The sequence below is a fragment of the Juglans microcarpa x Juglans regia genome, chromosome 1S (genome assembly GCF_004785595.1).
Source record: "Juglans microcarpa x Juglans regia isolate MS1-56 chromosome 1S, Jm3101_v1.0, whole genome shotgun sequence".
In the NCBI taxonomy this organism is placed as follows: domain Eukaryota; kingdom Viridiplantae; phylum Streptophyta; class Magnoliopsida; order Fagales; family Juglandaceae; genus Juglans; species Juglans microcarpa x Juglans regia.
Genome location: NC_054595.1, coordinates 4,304,268 through 4,323,251, shown reverse-complemented (window position 1 = coordinate 4,323,251; position 18,984 = coordinate 4,304,268). Strand labels below are relative to the sequence as shown.

At 33.4% G+C, this 18,984-nt stretch overlaps 2 protein-coding genes across 5 annotated transcripts; both read right to left on the bottom strand.

Annotated features, from left to right (window-relative positions):
* Positions 1 to 689: 689 nt before the first annotated feature.
* LOC121247186 (putative threonine aspartase) lies at positions 690 to 8,816 on the bottom strand. 4 transcript variants are annotated; one of them, XM_041145539.1, is made up of 12 exons: positions 8,552 to 8,810; positions 8,106 to 8,156; positions 7,267 to 7,387; positions 6,964 to 7,048; positions 6,239 to 6,320; positions 5,926 to 6,058; positions 5,079 to 5,239; positions 4,806 to 4,969; positions 3,084 to 3,201; positions 2,912 to 3,016; positions 1,113 to 1,197; positions 690 to 1,014 (listed from the first exon to the last, which is right to left on the bottom strand). In XM_041145539.1, the coding sequence occupies exons 1-11, from the start codon at positions 8,693 to 8,695 to the stop codon at positions 1,117 to 1,119; spliced, it is 1,245 nt and encodes a 414-aa protein (XP_041001473.1). In that variant the 5' UTR covers positions 8,696 to 8,810; the 3' UTR covers positions 690 to 1,014; positions 1,113 to 1,116. The 4 variants fall into 4 exon arrangements, 3 of the variants coding, with proteins under 3 accessions (XP_041001473.1, XP_041001472.1, XP_041001474.1); XM_041145538.1 differs by having other exon boundaries at positions 690 to 1,197; positions 8,552 to 8,816; XM_041145540.1 differs by having other exon boundaries at positions 690 to 1,197; positions 5,079 to 5,236.
* Positions 8,817 to 10,972: 2,156 nt separating this feature from the next.
* Positions 10,973 to 16,222, bottom strand: LOC121246251 (phosphomannomutase-like). The gene is made up of 11 exons (XM_041144356.1): positions 15,806 to 16,222; positions 15,563 to 15,607; positions 15,402 to 15,468; positions 14,769 to 14,845; positions 14,313 to 14,348; positions 13,969 to 14,024; positions 13,791 to 13,890; positions 13,555 to 13,650; positions 13,341 to 13,430; positions 11,577 to 11,628; positions 10,973 to 11,159 (listed from the first exon to the last, which is right to left on the bottom strand). Exons 1-11 carry the CDS (start codon positions 15,872 to 15,874, stop codon positions 11,101 to 11,103), a joined length of 747 nt encoding a protein of 248 aa, XP_041000290.1. The 5' UTR covers positions 15,875 to 16,222; the 3' UTR covers positions 10,973 to 11,100.
* Positions 16,223 to 18,984: the final 2,762 nt, after the last annotated feature.

Genomic DNA, 18,984 nt, shown 5'->3' with positions numbered 1-18,984 from the left:
GCATGACGGGCAGATTGGGTGGACAGGACGGGTTGCAAGGCCCCCACGCCCCCACCTAGCCTTACCTGAAGATATTGAAAAAACAAGATCATCAAATGAAGCGTTTTTTACATGGACAACATCATTAATGAAGGTTCTGATAATGGATAATATAGGCATCGGTGATGGATTTGATGTTGTTTGTTAAAAATAAAAAAATAAAAAGAGGAAACCATTTACCATCATTTTTGTTGCTTTGTGGTGTGACTAGAGTTTTGTAGGCATCCACGTTTCACTTATTTGGGATATAAAAATTCATGCCTTAATGAAATGGCATGTTGCAGTCATAATGTAAGACATTGCAGCTTGAATAATTCCTTCGTGTTTGATGCGTTGCATATGGAAGGAATGCAACGTTCAAACTTCAAATTGTGAGAAGCCAGTACTATAACTAAAACCTGTTATACTCAACAAGTTAAACGAAGGCTTAAAGCAATTCCCATTTCTCAAATTATCTGGAATTTGTTTATTTGCTTTTCTTAGGTGATGTTTGGAAACAAGATGTTTTTGCAAATCTTCTCAAAATTTTCTTCCGCTCAATCCAAACATCTCTATACCAAAACAATCTCAAAACTGATTTTCATCAAAGCATCTTAGTTTGATTTCCAAAACTAAAACAACTTTTACAAAACTAGAAAAGAAGACAACGATTTTTCCCAAACATATTTTCAATGAGCCCCGTACCTTTGTCAAATCCCAATAAAAACATCTCTTCGAAATTTTCTCAATCTAATGCTTGGTCAAGTCAACTGCAAATGCTCACAAAAAGAGTTAATAAATGCAAACCAGTACATGATTTCAATTCTCAAGTGGTCACCAATGTACACAGGTTGTGCTTCAGCGATTGGAGGTATAGTAATACAAAGCAGCAAGCTCTTTCAGTAACTGAATGCAGCGAAATGTGAAGCAACAACCCAGCAATGAGGGATCTTTGGAAATACCACTCCCTCAAACAGTGGCTGCATCATTGGTACTCTGAAGTTTCATTTCCAAACATGAATGAAGTAGCTCTGTTCTGCAGTGACCCAAAAGAAAAATAACAGAATCTAGAAACAGGATGGCAATCACTGCACCTTTTCACCCCGCAAGATCAATACGTGCTTCAAAATGGTCTATCCCGGTCTTGCTTCGCTGGTTTTTACTCCTAAGAATCGAAACCTGAAAAAATGTGGGCTTTGATTTAGAAGCTCTAAATCTATGTCAGAAACAAACTAAACTTAATAAAGGTACGCAATTGATGTGGCCTTTTGTGTCGCCAGCCTTTCAAAATCTTCAAAATATTTATATAGTGAAACTTTCTTTTCATTTCTAGTTGTAGGCGTAGGCCTAAGACTAGGCCTGGTTTGGATAACAAAGTCCTCCCAAGTTATCTTATCTTATCTCATCTCATCCTATCTCCAGACATCACAAACACAAACACTTTTCAATTTCAAATCTTCAACTTTTGCACATAATCATTACCTAAACATTAAACTTTCCCAAACTTCCAAACAAAATACAAAAAAATAATTCTAACTTTTTTAAATCCCAAAACAAAAATAATATTCTAATAATATTTTAACTTTATAATATTTTTATTCAACTTTTTCTCTCATTTCCCAAAACCTTATAAAACATATTAACTCAAACATTTTACTACTATTCACAAACATTTCACTACTATTCATAGATCATCTCATCTTATCTCAGTATCCAAAGGAGGCCTAAACCTTGGCAATAAAGTTTGAAATAGAGAGGTTTGATACAAATAACAATTTTAGTCCATAGAAAGAGAAGAATGTAACACTCTTTGACTTGGGAAAGATAGGATACGCTATCTGTTAGTGCATCAAGGTTTACTCAAAGCATGAGCAACAAGCACATGGTGCAATTCAGTAGTCTCTAGCAGATCAGATTCTAGAGAGGCTGTAGAGGAGACATCAGCTGCAGGGTTGCGGCTGGTTAGAAGTTTGGGATATGCCTAAGCCTCTCGCAATTTGTTATACCTGAAGCAATGGTCAAACACACTCCAGAGAAAGAAGGTTAACCAATAACAAGTCAGTTTGATGAATTTAAATTATGCTTGATCGGACAAACATTGATAGAAAAAGTTACTTTTCAATCAGGATCAGGGCCCTACTTTCAAGCACTTCATCAAAACTATGTTGAAAGGATCCAGGAGTGAGATTGTTTCTGTGGAGGACATTAAAGATCCTTTAAAGTTGAAGGAGTTAAAGATGTCTGAGAATTTGGGTGAAAATCTGGCCTGGGGTCTTGTTGTTAGAGGTACACCCAGGGGGGAAAACATAAGATCTATTGCTTCAGTTTTTTCGTATCAAAGGGAGTAAGAAAGAATCCTATGGGCGAATCGGGGGGCTTAAGTTTTTGCAGAGTTTTGAGCCACTTTGTAATTTTCCTACTCTGAGATGGTGAACCTTTCTCCTCGTTGTCCATGCACCTAGGCCGAAGACCAAACCGTCTATCTCTTCGACCAAACTGTCTATCTCTTTGTGGATTGCTTTGTTATATTCTACTACTTTGATTTACCAAAACAGCTGACTGCACTCACAACACCATCCTTTAAAACCATCTTAGAATAACTTTCTTAGTATCTTCTTAAGGTATTAATGCCTTTGGAAGATCACAATGTAAGCCATTCATTTTCATTAGACATGCCATATGCCTCCTGGCATATTGCATCGTTTAAGGTCAGTTTACATTAGTCCAAAGTCAAAAAGGCATTTATGTCCTGGTATCCTAGAGATGGACAACAAAATAATTTGTCTTTCTACCAGGGTTCAAAATTGATATCAAACTCCGAAAAAAAAAAAAAAAAACATACGTATAAAAGGAAGAGAGGTTTGCGAGACTATGATTCCACAGAATGTGATACCTTGGGCCGATCCATAGAGTTTCCAAAATATCCTACTCCAAAAGATAAGGAGGAGTAAGCAGCTGCAATCTCTATAGCTCTGAGCTTTGCCGAATTTCCTGGAACCTGAAGCAACATATAAATATATAATCCCCCAGACAAGCAAAAGGAAAGGAGATGGTCAGAAGCTCACCATTATTGGAGCATCAGCTTGCACAAGTAGAATCCCCGCACTTCTATCAGTACCATTACTTTCTTGAATAACAGACCGTAAAACTTTAGTGCAGGCAGATGCAGGACCAACCTGTGAACTATGCGGGGAATAGAACCATGTCAAATTTCTATAATGGGCTTCATGCTGATAAGGTGTAGCACAAAAGATTGAATTATTATTTCAACAAATCAATGGCAGAAATGTCTCCAACTTATCTTTCTAAAATCAACAAACAATGAACCAGGAAAAGTTAAACATCTCCAGGAATACAAATCAATCATGGTTATGTCTAGTAAGTGAAATGTAATCACAAGCCAGTTTTTTTAGACAAATTAAGCACTAAGACATTCAATTTGATTCCCAGCAAAAATGTGTAAGCTCAGCATATACAGTAATATAAAAAAGTTGTAACCACCTAGGGGAAGTGCTAGCCATATATGCACTACAACTTACCCACTCTATGTAGGTTATTAATATTCCCAATGTAAGACTCGGGTGTTACAAAAATTGACAAACTTGACAAATAGGAAAAAAACTGTGATACCTATTCTAATAAGTGATAAGGGTAGATGGTATATGCGATCCCGCATTGCTTGGGAAGGAAGAAGTTCTTGCTCTTTATAATGTTTCAATGGGGTTTCAATTGTATCATTGACAAGTCCTTTTAGAGTATAGGTCATATGACTTGGGCCTTCCATTGGGGCTTTACAAATGGTATTAGAGCCTATCCTAACCAGAAATGTGGGACTTGAGCCGTGCCATATACGATGGATAGGCCCGAAGAGGATGTTAGGAATATATTGGGGGAGATTATGATACCCCATTCTGATAAGTGATGAGAGTAGATGGTATATGGGATCCCACATTGCTTGGGAAGGAGAAGTTCTTGCTCTTTATAATATTCCAATGGGGGCTCCAATTGTATAATTGACTGGTTCTTTTGGAGTATAAGCCATGTGGCTTGAGCCTTTCATTGAGGCGTTACGAAAGCAGTCAATTTCTATGCCCATACATGAATGGATCAATCAGCAACTCTGCTAAGGCTTGAATGAATTTAGATCTGGGTCATATTGAAGGGAAAATTAAGTTTTCCCACCTCAATATGATCCATGAAAGCAAGAAAAGATACTCTAATACATTTATGCTTTAACCAAGATCTCTAATTCAAAAGCACCAGCATACCATAATAACCCAAGCAATATAAAACCAGTAACTCAGGCATCCTTCAAATCGTTATAGCCTATTGCCCATACTACTACATTGCAACCAATCGACTATTAGGCAAACTAGGTACAAAGTCTTGTCGCTTTTAAACTTATGTGAACAGAATATAGCATTTGGAACTCGTGAAATACACAGTTCAAATCCTGACTTGTAATTAAATTTGAAAACATTGGAGTTGACCTCTCGTTTTGGAGATTTAGAACTACAATGTAATAAACAAGAAAAAGAAAAAAAAGGTTGGTTGAAGCTAACACGAAAAAAAAGTCATACTCAGAATCGGTTTCTATTACAGATAAAATAAAATTTTATTGATTGAAGTAAATAGGCATAACCCAAGTATACATGAACAATACAAAGAGAACACTGAGTTACAAGTTGGGGACTAGAAATGGATACACAATAGGTTTTTTTGTTTGATAAGCATGTTCACAAAAGTGAAAGCTATAACAGTTTTTCCTTGATAAGAGAGATGCATACATTGATGATGAGACACAGCACTCCCGAGCTGCAAAACCTCTCATCAGGTATTCTCCTGCACCTGTAGCACAACATCCAGCTAAAAATGGAGCCCCAAAGGGGCCCTTTGAGGATGCCCAACAACCAGAACCATACATTGCCGCTAGTCCCACGCGCCCACCAACCTGGTGTTTTTATTTTTATTTTTTTTAGGATAGACAAGTTAGAAAGAATTGACAAAAGTAAGAGAGCCATTTAAGAAACAAGAATGCATATTACAAGAATCCTCATAACCTTCAATGCAATACCACCACTTGAGGCCCCAGATGCTATGTGCCCTTCAGCATCAACACAAATAACTCCAACAGTGTCCATGATGCAATCCTCTTCCAAGGCACTAGGTATAGTTAATTTACCATCCCCATTCCCTCTTGAAGGATCACATAGTTGAGCTTCTAAATCCAAAAGACAAATGCAACTCAGTCATGTAAAAAGTCCTCAAACTTCATGGTATGTTCAAGAATTGTTTTTGGTTATACCTATTAAAAAAATTAATTTATTTTATTTTATTTGCAGGGGAGGCTCTTGTGTTATGGAGAGCAAACAATCAACAATATCACCAAATCCAATGAAGACAAGTTGGTTCATAAAAGTATAAAACATAAGGAGCTACTATACACAATGGTTTTACAAATTGGGTTCAAATGCACACATACTTGACAACAGGAGTACACAATTAATATATCGATCTTGGAAAATATAACAGGCCATAAAATTAATAGCTATTGAAAAAAATGAATGGAGATTAATACGAAAATATCATTACATCAAGATCTACTTATATTGTTCTAGGTATGGAAAAGGCTAATTCAGAGTTCTACATATTTCATCTCGCATAGGATGATATTAAATGTAAGATACTACTTATCAAAATAAATATTAAATGTAATATACTTCTTGAAGCACAGTGGCACAAGATGGAATGGAAAGATCAAATACCATGTGCAAAGCAGAAAGATGCAGGTATGGACATATTGTTACCACTACAGACATTTTTTAAAAGTAATGTTCCCACTAGAGACATTATCAGTTCTAAAATGGAAGGGATTGATCTGTGCAAAATCAGATGAAGATATAATACCCAATATTGGAGCAGCAGTCTCTTCTGGACTGCAAGAAAGTCCTATATTAGAAGTTTCTGCCTTAGATTTGGCTTCATCAACCATTGCTTTGTATTTTTTCCATTGTGCTTTTGCTCTTTCTGTAATTAACCACTGTTTCAAAATGCACAAGATCAATGTACACAATTGCTAGAAGTGAGAAAGAACACTACTGCTGAAAGATCAGAGACCTTAAAAATGTAAACTTGACACATCAACATGATATATATCTCTGGTCCTTTGGGCCGAATTAGGAGGTAGTAAGATTTGGGTACAAAAAGAAAAGGATATGACCTCATTAGCCTCAGCTATAGTTGCTGGAAAAGCAATGCCCTTGGATTTTGCCCATGTTCGAGCTCCTTCACCAACCAAGAAGCTGCACAACAAACATTTTTTTTTTTATATATTTTTTTTATGGAGTAACCTATCAAAAGATTTTTTTTTGCTGGAGTAAGTTTGAAGAATGAAATCATAAGGTGCCCTTACTCCTCATGTTAGCAGAACATAACTGATTTCCATCAGTATTAAACTCTTTTTCTTTTGATAAAATCATCTGATATTGAACTATTATCAAACCAATGTAGCTAAAAGTTAAAAATTGACTACTCATGGAGAATTGCATTCCATAATTAGACATCTAGAGATAGAAGGGGCCAAATCAAGGACATATAAGCATTTGGAAAAATCAGTGTCTTTGATCATGCATTTTCAGGAATGCGTACTTAGTAGTTATAAATTTATATAAAACAGGCATAGAAAAGCAATTATAAAGAAAAAGGAATTCCCATCAAATTTAGACTTGGGGGGGGGGGGGGGGGGATTTTATGGATCGTTTTGCATGATGCTTTTTTCCATAATTGTACATAAAAAGAAAACTCTTATCTCATATAGGTGAAAAGGGAAAGAAAGATGTTCCTATTAAATTATATAAAAAAAGCCACTGAAGTAACAAGTTTCAGAAAAGGAAGGGACTACTCATTTAATAGATTAAAAGTGAAGTAGGGCAGGGCAACCATTACATGGGAGGTATTCGACCCAACAAAGAAGATCCCATAATTTGATCCTTGGCCAGTAAAGCAGCAATCTGGATGGCATTTCGTACACCTGGTCTACAACATATGAAACAGACATTCATAACTTCTCTCTCTCTCTCCTTTTATCATTTTTACAAGTGACATCCAGTAAATCCTTTGGAGTATATATTGCAATGAAGATACAAGACCAGATTTATTAAAAGAATCCTATAGCCCAAAAATATTATTCTGACGACACAGCCTCATTGGTCAACTTGGAAAATATGAAATAATTAGAATTAAAAATACCTGACACTGCCCCTACAGCTCCAAACGCTCCAGAATCACCATCCATAATACTGGCATCACATTCTACACAACCATCTTCGGTCAAATTGGAGCCTCGACCCGCATTGGTAATAGGATCATCCTTTAATAAAGTTTTGGACCATCAAAACTCCCTAAACATGTTACATGATATAATAGATCTACAAGAAAACTGACACACCATCAAATGGTTCGACTCCCAGTATAGAAGGAAAAACCTCTCATCCTTCCTATTGCAAAAAATAAATAAATAAAAATAAAGGGGCAAATATTGGATGTTCTCAAGATCCAGCATATGCAAAGCAAATTAGACAATCAAGTAACCAAGACGTGAGACAAGTAAATATTTCTTCCCAGCTCTAATTTCCTCTCACTTAATAAAAGCCACATATTTTGAACTCTTGCAAGGGACGTTTCATTCTACTTCTTAGTAATTCTTCCATCTAAATTTAAATTCCTCAAGTCCATAAACCTTAACAGAATACTCTTCTGGGGAACAGCAGAACATCTCAATTAAGAGTTCACATGATGCATTCCCACACCCAACATAACTCGCTCCAAGTAAGCTGCCACAAGCAATTTTCCCCAGAGTATATGCCATAAAGCTCCTCAAATATTGGTTTATGCTTGCATACTAACATTCCAATATTTTGAGAGATAAAAGATAAAGTATTCATTCTATATTAGAAAATTATGAATTTTTATCTCTTAAGCATGACAACAACAACATCATACACTAAACAAACCAACAATAATCAAATAGAAAAATGAATACATACATGCAAATGAGCGTGCGAGTGTGTGGAAAGAAGAAATTATACCTCTAACACTTGAATTGCTGCCAAAACAGCATCTAAGCATCTGCCAGAGCCCTAAAACAAATAGAACAAAGCACATAAATCATACACGCCCCTCTAAACCGAACCCTTTCTTACTTCGTCTGACTCACGCCCCGTTTACTAAAGCATTCTAAAAGTAGAAGAAAAGAAAAGAAAAATGCCTGCCAAATATTCTGTCAGCACATAGCTTTGTTTCTATTAGAGTTCAATCCAAATTCCCAGTGTTCTTTGGTACCCCTTTATTTCTGTATTATGAAATGAAGAAACAAAAGTATACATATTTATTAGCATTTCAAAAAGCAGGTACATGAAATTCGTCCACTTTGAATTTGATATTTTATAATTTTCCTGGAGTGGGTTAAAGGGAACCAAAAATGAGATGTTTGCATCTGTTTGTGTATCAGGGAGGGAGGGAGAGAGAGAGTGACCTTGTGAAGAACAGTAGAAGCGGCGAGGCAAGCGCGTTTCATGGCGGACCTAAGGGCTTTCTCGTTGGAAGGGGCATGATATCCAGCGCCTACGTGCACGGCAACGAAGAATCTATGGCTTTGATCCTCCGCCATGGAAGCCATGCAATTATGTCGACTACGGAGACGTCGGAGAGGGAAGGAGAGTGAGTTCTAATTTCGTAAGATATCAGTGAAGGCGAAGCGGGGAAGACGACCAAGAAAGAAGAAAATAGTTTCCTCAAAAGAATAAATCTTCACGAACTCTTCAACTCCACGCTCCACATTTTTTTTTTAATTTTTATTATTTTTTTCTTTTATCAAATATTTATTATATGAATAATGAATAGAAAATTTGAAATAATTTAAAAAAAAAAACTCAAAAAAAATTTTAAAAAATATAGAGTATGGAATATAGAGTGTAATGGAGGTTGTGTAGCAGACCTCTACTGTTTATTAACAATTATTCATTCTTATACCCTACACCTATAATTTTTAAATAGTGATAAAGTTACTATCTTATTACTACTCATTTATTATTTATAGTATATTTGAAGTTTTTTTTTTTATCATTTTATTTTAAATATTTTTTTAATATTCTTAATCATTAAGAAAAAATTAAAAAAATATATAATTTTACTAATAATTACTTTCTTAATCATTAAATAAAATTAAAAATTAAAAAAAAAACAAATATAAAAATAATAGTAAATAGGTAGTAGGGGTAGTAACCCTATCATTACCCATAATTTTTTTCATAAGATGTGGAGTATTTTTTATAAGATATGAATGTTTTTCATAAAGTGTAAGATGTAAAATGATGAATAGTGACTGATAAAAAGAATTTTTCATTTTATTATCATCAATTATATCAGGTTTTTAAGTGACTCTCTTTTTTTTTTTAAATAAATTTTTAATTGAATTTTATTATTTTCAGTCATAGTAATTATATTGATAACATTACTTCGTTCATCGGTATAATTAATTATAAAATCTTAAGATGAAAAATATTTTTTTTTCTTATTACTTCTAAAAATGTTAAAAATTTTTTTTATTGATTTTAGTGAAAGGGAAGGGATATCCACTAACAAATATATTTTTTCAGATATATTTTTTGTTGAGGTTTTAAAAAATAGAGAAGGCTAGGTGACTACCAAACGTGCCCAACAAATGTGCACACTAATATAAATAAGTTTTTATTTTTTATTTTTTTCTTTAATCATTTTTTAAACATTCTTAACCATTAAGAAAACAATAAAAAAAAAATATAAATTTACTAATAATCACTTTCTTAACCATTAAGAAAAAATAAAAAAATAAAAAAATATGAGTAGCGTATTTGGTAGTCATACTATCATTTTCCTTAAAAAATAGTAGAGCTCATTGATAATATATTTAAGTAGAAAATTTTCAAGTTTTTAAAGTTTATTTAAATTTGTTTTTCTGTGTCATGAAAGTTGAGAAAACATGTTTTGATGAAGTATTTTTGAGATAGTTTTGGTCTAAAGATGTTAAGGAAAGTAAGATATTTTTTAGATATTTTTTTTTTTTCAAAACTTAGGACAAAAAAAAAAATCTTGTTGGCCAACATCTAAACTACACACGCATCCCTTTTCTCTTGCCTATTTTTTATTTGTTTGTCAAATATTACAAACTTGTTTTTATAAATCCCAAAAATGAGGAGATCAAGGCTTCGTTTGGATCATCAACTTATCTCAACTCATCTCAATTCATCATTACAACTTTTTCAAATTCTAATACAAAATATAATAAACAATTCAACTTTTTCAAATCCCAAAATAATAATAATATTCTAACAATATTTTATCATCTCAACTCAACTCAACTCAACTCACTTCAACATCCAAACACAACCTAAAAGTTGGTTTGGTTACATAAAATCAAGTTATCTCATCTTATCTTATATAATCATTACAATTTTTTTAAATTCTCCTGTTAAATATAATAAACAATCCAACTTTTCAAATCTTAAAATAAAAATAATATTATAACAATATTTTATTCAACTTTTAACAAAACATCTTATATTATTTCATATCATCTCATCTGAACTGCGTAACCAAACGAGACAAAGAAAAAGGCTTTGGTAGATGCTCAATAGCTCAATTATGTATTCAACCCTATTTGAATATTTGGTTGGCTTTATCACTACTTTCTATCCAATGCAATTCAATAAATCTCTCCCCCACTTCTCCCACCCCTTAGTAAGTAGAATTTCGTGAACCTCAATAGATTCTACTTCAGTGAATCAGTAGACAATCACCATGTAAATTTCTCAATAGAAAAAAACAAGTATAAAGGAATCACAGTTTTGAAATGAATTACATTGGTCTTCATTAATAGGTAGGAATCTCTGCAATGCATGTTTATTCATACATGTAGTTGAGAAATAAAGATATTTGTTGTTCATAAATGTAGCTGGAGCAACAACAACAAAATGATTACTCGTACATTTAAATTACAAACAACATACATTTGAAAACTAAAAGAAAAAAGTAATTGCCAGATGGTTAGGGTTTTGTGAGGAAGAGAGTTTTACACAGCTTCATTGTATCTTCAGGGCTGGTTACTGAAAAATGAACAGAAATTACAGTCAACATCCCTATCATGCCACAATAATAACAACTGATCTTTGGATGCTTAGCATTAATGAATCAACCCACTCAAACTTGCTACATTTGGAATGATTTCATTTTGTCATGGTCGGCATTTTAAACAAGTTTTTTACATATGAAAAAGTAGAAAAGGATACAAGCAAACCATAAAAGATGTAAAATAACCTTATTTTCAAAAGATTAGAAATGATCTTTTTATAGGTAATAAAATTATATTAAAATGTGCAAAGATGCATAACCCAAGTACTTATGTCCTGTAATTACTCCACCATATGATGGAATTGTTCATTTAAATGTTAGAAAGCAAAACGGGAAGTTTTTCCACTTCCAAAGGAACCTGTTATATGAGTTCAAGTTCAAGTGTAGCTAACCTGTGTGACCAACCGTTCGTTCTGATTCATAAATTTCATGGTCATTTCCTCCCTGCTCAAACAAAAAACCAGAACTCTTAAATCGGTATGAACAAAGAGTTGATGCAACTAAATTTAAGGCCAAATTTTGGTTTAAAGTATGGTAATATCAAGATCCATTATCAAATCATCAATAATTTTTGAATTGCACGATATCTGAAAATCTAAGGCCTCGTTTGTTTTCACAACTCCTCTCAAGTTATCTCATTTAATCATTACAATTTTTCCAAATTCTCATATAAAATAAAATAAACAATTCAACTTTTTCAACTTTCAAAACAAAACTAATATTAAAAATATATATTCTAATAATATTTTATTTAACTTTTAATTTTAATCTCAACTCAACTCATTTCATCTCATCTGTAAAAACAAACGAGGCCTAAGAGAAAATTACTATAGTGATCCTGGGGATTGATTCATTTTTCAAACTGATCCATAAGGAAACAAAATTTTCAAAATGATCCATACGGGAAACAAAATTTTCAAAATGATACTTGAGGTAATTCTTATATATCATAATATTCATCCCATCCAAATCCCATTTATTTATTAACAAAAATGACTAATGTGGCGTTGGCACTCGCCACATCATGACTAACTACAGACAGATATGCGTCATATATAGTATATACACAATCTACTTTTCAGATAGTCAAACCATACCTAGTCAACATGACATGTCAGAAATGTTTTTTAAAAAATAACAATTTCTATTTTTTAAAAAAAATAGACTAACATTGGAAAAAATATAAAAACTAAAAAAATTAAACTTAAGAAAAAAAAAACAAAATTTAATAACCCAATTTCTTTTAAATCAAATTAATTAAATTTATAAAAAATTGAATTACGTGTTGTTCGGGATGTGTATCTACATCTCTCATGTTTTTCCATCCTCTACTGCAGTTAACTTATCCTTTTGCCGAAATTACTCATTGAGAAGTGCTGCAACCATAAAAATAAATTCACAAACTGACATAACTTTATATGATACGTTAGATCTACTTTACAATAAAAGTAGTTTTACAATCTAACGAACCACACTGAGATACGTCAGTCTGTAGATTTACTTTTGTGGGATCTTTTTGTGGCTAAAGCATTTCTCTTATTCTTTACCAAAGCCAACAATACTGTTACATAGAAACTAAGAAGTACATATACCTTAGTACAGGATTGAAGCATAGCTCAATTTTGAAAAGTAGACAAATCACATATTAAGGTTGTGTTTGGTTCCCAAACTCAGCTGAGTTCAGTCTAACTTTAAGTTGAGTCTAACATTCAAACAATCAACTCTCAAATTACTAAACTCATCCCAATTCAAAACCTTCTTACACGTGAGACCCACAAACTTTTTCAACTTAAAACATCTTTATACGTGAGACCCACAACCTTTTTCAATTTTTCATAAAAAGTTATAAACTCATCTTAACATTCAAATACACTTTGAGAGGTTTGTATTCGTAAACCATCTCAACTCATCTCACTACTATTCATTACTATTCATCAACTTTAACTCACAAATCTCACTACTATTTACAACCCATCTCAACTCATCTTCGAATCCAAACGACACCTAAACTTAGTTTAGATGAGCCCCACATGACTCCCTCCACTACTCAACTCACTACTATTTATAAAGAACTCAACTCAACTGAGCTTAGCTCAACATTCAAACGCAGCCTAAATGATTGAAAAAGATGAATGATTAGAGACCTAAGGGCTGACCTTGTAAGTTTTGTCCCCAAAGAAATGGATTTCATGAAAATCATCTAGGTATCTCAAACAGTATGTCTTGTCCCAACCTTGAGGGAAAACCTGCTCCAAGCATTTTGCACCAAAATTAGATTCAAGGATAGTTCCACTTGCCAGTTAATTTACCATCAACCAAAAATCATCAAAACACAATGAAGATTAAGTACAGGCATTAAGTCCAACTCACATCAAAACTTATTTGTCCTCCTATCGAGAATGTCAGGTTAAGGTGAGCAAACTTCTCGCGAAGCACGGAGACCATTTTTGGGCGAATATTTTGAACCTGAAACCTCAAGCGCATGGTTTGTTCCATATTCATATTTCATACTAAACACATAAAAGCTATATCATGATAAAATAATAACTTTAAATTTAATATTTTGAAAAAGAAAAGAAAAGAAAAAGGAACCAAACAGTCCTTACCTTGTCAAAATTTTCAAATTCATCCCTTTCTTCTTGGCTACAGTTTCGCCCAATTGGTGATACATTGAGCATGCCACTTCGGAACTCTATGAATGTTCCCCTAATGGTATTTAAAACAGAAAATCTTACTAAAGAGAACACACAAGAAAAGCATATTTAGGAATTTCATTGCACCAACCTTTTTATAGGGATATCCAAGTCAGCAATATAATGTAGCGTAAAATTGATAAATTCCTGCAAATTTGCAATCCATCAGGACAAGAAAATGATAATTGCGGTAGCACATGTTGTGCATACAGATTTTAGTCTACCCTACAACCTACATACCTAACAGGCATTCTCACCAACCATTATCATTATGGCCTAACAGAAGAACAAGTTTCTAAATCACACAGATACTTCAAATCATCATTAGCGAGCTTTTTTAAATGCACGCACACATATATGGGGGACCACTAATTTTTCTTGCCCCTTAAAGTGTAAGAACGCCCCACAAGAGGGCCAACCTAGGAAGGTCCTTACCTTAAGTTTGTCTTCTCCAAGAAATGACTTTAAGCTCTGGACAAAGGAAGAAACACGATGCCTCAGCATAAGCTTATCAAATTGACGAAATAAGAAATATGCAAAATATAATACAGTTTCTTTATCATTCCCCAGAATATGAAAAATAGTTGGGAAGCACCCGGAGGCAACAGAGAGGTATTTTCAAACTTGGGTAATATGCTAAGAACAATGAGACTAGGATTTGATACATAATGGTCCGGAATAACAAACACTTTCATGGGTTCGCTAACGTACACTGGGTCAGCAAAGTACTTGTATACAATCATCAATGGCATTTTGAAGTTTAGTGCATCCACTTATATAAAACGACACATATGATTCTGGTTCTCGCATATTGCGGATATCCAAATTTATAATCATTAGTTATACATGTGACTGCTTTCTTGTATTCTGGTTTCATGCTGTAACTAATACCTGGGTTCCAACTAGCTTTCTGTCTTTGTGAGCCACAAGGCCATTCTCAGAAAATACATAATCATAATCATCGACAACTGCACAGAGAGAGAGAGAGAGAGAGAGGAGGGGGGGGGGGTGGAGAATAGGGACAATCATATAGATAATTAGCATAGAGAACATTATGAAGCAGACAACTGCATTTGGCCATTTTTGAAAACCATTGATATGTACTAAAGACAACCTTAAGAGACCATAAAATGATTCCAGACACTGTGAACATCAAGTAAAATAAAAAATACGATTTTTTTTTTTTAATTCTTTCATAAAAATATGCAACAGAGATCAGATGGTAGCATGTATGTATTCACAAAAATAAAAAAAACCTAGAGAAATGATGGTTAGGCATCTCATACCTAAATAAAAAACACAAGCTTATAAAGGTAGCTTATAAAGGTTAGGTATGAAATTAATCGCCAATCCATGAAAAGTATAAATGCTTAATTGTCAAGTTTAATGATGAACAAGCAACGCAGCAAGTCTATTTCCAAATCATGCTGAATCAAATCGAGTAATCAAACAGACTATTGGTTCCTAGCTAGTTTCTGAAATGTTCTCCTAAAAGCAAATAGCTAAGAACCTGATAAAGCAAACCTGTCTTTCCAAGCTGCTCAGATATTTTACTAAGGTCAGATCCTCCCACAACACCAACTGTCACAACCTGCAGTCAGAAGAAGAAAAGAAAGAAAAGAAAACTTTTAAGCAATATCTTGCTGGGGGACAGTGACCACAGTTAATGCTAATAAATCATGTACCTTTCGAAGCTCCCCCATGAACTCTAGCATCTTTGGAGTGACCGCCTAGCATTTCAGTGGAAAGAACAATGCATCAGACAATTTAAGCTCTATATATATTTATGGAGGTATGTATGATTATGGGGTGTGTGTATATATACATATTACTCCTCATGTGACCATTCCATAATCATAACAGAACCATGTAATGAAACAAAATTGAAATTAAGAAGAAAAAAGGAACTCGGAGGAGAAATTGGGTACCTTTCTAGGGGCAGTAAGGGTCCCATCAACATCAAATAAGGCAATTAATCCAGGTTTCCTGACAGCCATTACGCTCAATATATTTTTCTTCCACACCCAAAATCTGAAATATCACAATGTTTCCAACGGAAACTTAACAAATTGGTGGTTTAGAGTCCCGATTGTTTGGGATATGGTATCTGGATCCTGCTGTGAAATCGTTGTCCCGGGTTTAACGAGTTAAGGTTGACTTCAGCGACTAAAACTTAGATTTGGAATTGTACCCTCGAATCCCAGTCCAACTTCAAGCCAGTTGTATTCAGATAAAAATGAATCTTAAAATTAAGGTTCTAAGCAGTAACAAATCAAAGAATCAAGAGAATGTATAAAATGGGAAAGAGTTTGCTTACTTGAATAAACCCAGTTGTTGAAGTGAGAGAATGATTTCTATGACTCAATGGCACTAAAGTTTGAGCGCAGAATTTGAAGATCACAAAGTCAAAGTGCATAAGCGGGGAGTTCCCGGGGATTATAAAAAGAGAAAATATTTACAGCAGCCAATCTCTTATAAAAATTTTCTAAGGGGTTTCCTGAGAATTAAAATAGAGGCTGAAATGTACGATATGCAATTGGTCAGTTCATTTAGAAAAAATTCAAGCAGACGCATCTAAGACTGCCACGTGCCTTTTATTAAATCATATGGACGGAATTAATACTAAATATATTAAATACTAATGATTTATACAAACTCTAAATATATAAATCATGCAAAGACTTTCGTAAAAAAATGAATCTTATCTTAAAAAAATATAAAGATAAAAATAATTATTTTTTAGTAGGACTCACTTTTTAACCGAATAATTTACTCTTATGATAAAGTACAATGGCTTCTGACAAAATTTTTCATTAGAATACAAAATGTAATGAATTATTATATCCTCAAGTCGCGGAGTACATTATCTATATTTGATTTATAAAATTTAAATTTTAAATTTTTTTTAAAATTAAATTATAACATGTAAAAATTTTACTAAATGTTTTATCCACATTGACTTATAAATAGAATTTTTCAAACGAAATTATCCTTTTTTTTTAAACTTTGACGTGTCAATGACTATGCATTTTATTGACATAGGTTTAATTTTAAGAGAAATAATAATTACAGTAGTAAAATGTGCAAGCGCCGCGTAATTCCTTTGAAAAAAATGAGTAAATACAGAACCTATATGAAAAAATATTAATTTTTTAATAATAAATTCTACTCTTTTTTTAAATGATTATATGGCATTTGCACACTTTCTAATTATATATAACATTATTCTAATTTTAATATTTATTTTTGTGACTCTACTTATTTATTAATATTTAATGACTCAAACTCGTAACATAGTTCAACTTTGTCTTTTATATATGCGGCTCAAACTGGGAAATAGTGCATGTTCCAATACCAATTGCTAAGGTATGGTCCTTGATTAAAAAACCACAAACATATAGGATAATAATATGATTAAAACATAAGATGGTAACAATTTTTTGTGATAATACTATATATTATTCAATCATTTTTATTAATTTTATGCTCGTGTCAAGATATCCAATAAATAAATAAATAAAATAAATAAGAAAAACCACGGAAATTATATATATAAACCAAAAACTCCAAGCAATCCAAAAATAACATTTCTAAATTCTCTCTAAATTCTAAATAAATATTATTCAGGTTTGGACAGTTAATTAAGGCATGTGTTGTGTCTTCTACTGCACTAGAAAAAAATTGGTACTTGTCTTCATTCAGTACCTTCCTCTTCTTAAGATTAGACTTTGTAGGTAGCCTATTGATGCATGCTCTTCAAGCAAACACTTTCACTTTGTACGGAATAGTCATTTTCTAGATTGCCTTCCATATTCAATGTTGTCTACTAACATTTGAACACTCCCCTTCCACTCATGTCCTGTCCGGTTCTCAAAATAATCTATAAGCACTTAAACTAAATTTACTATCCTTCTCATGTGCCCAATTTTGTGTATCTTCATGTTCTCCAAGACTAAGAACTATCTTCATAATTTCAGTAGCTATTGCTGGTGGGAGGAGATTTCTAACTTTGAAAACATCCCACCATCTCGTTTGGTTATCAATCACTTCTTCCATCGTAGCCTCTGTATTCTCAATCTCATCCTCATTTATGGAATGTGTCAACTGTCTGAGACCAGAAATCTAGATATCATTCCAGATTTGAATCACTCTTCCATTCCCCACCCTCTATCCACACCCTTGAGCCAACTTCTTTTTAACTTTACATATATCTTTCCAGACATAAGATGGATTGATTCCCATTTTGGATTCAAGAAACTTCCCCTTAGGAAAATATCTTGCTTTGAATATTTTGTAAAGTAAAGAGTCTTCATCTTTCATTAATCTCCATTCCTGCTTAGCAAGTAAGGCTTCATTGAAGATTCTTAAATCCTTAAAGCCAATCCCACCAACTTGTTTAGGAATGCACATTTTCTTCCAGTTCACCTAACGAATCTTATTTTCCTCTCTTCTCTGTCCCGAACAAAACTTGGCCATCATCTGTTCCAAATCCTTACACAAAACACCAGGTAGCTTGAAACAACTCATGGAATATGTTGGGATTGATAAAACTATTACCTTAATAAGAATTTCTCTTCCCCCTTGTGACAATAACTTCTCCTGCCGACTTTGTAGTTTTTTTCACACCTTATGCTTAATATCAGAGAATGCTTTATACTTTGATCTTACAACCATAGGTGGTAAACCCATATACTTATCATATTGTTGAAATTCTTGAACACCCCACAAGGATAAGATCTCATACTACTTCTCAGTAAGGACATTTGGTTGAAAACCATGGTTGTTTTTTCTCAGTACACTGTTTGACCTAAAACCAACTCATATTTCTCTAGTGAGCTTTGTACAACTTCATTTTCTTGTAGATTAGCTTTGCAGAATGAAACATTGTCATCTGCAAATAGCAGATGATTCACCTTTAGAGCCCCTCTACAAGTTTTGATACCACTAATCTTCTTTTCCATCTCATCTTTTTGTAGCTTAGTAATTAAACCCTCAATGCATAAAAGGAACAAATAGAGAGACAAAGGATCTCCCTGTCTTAATCCCTTAGAATGATTGATAGGCCCCATAGGTACTCCATTTATCATAACAGAGAAAGAAATAGTCT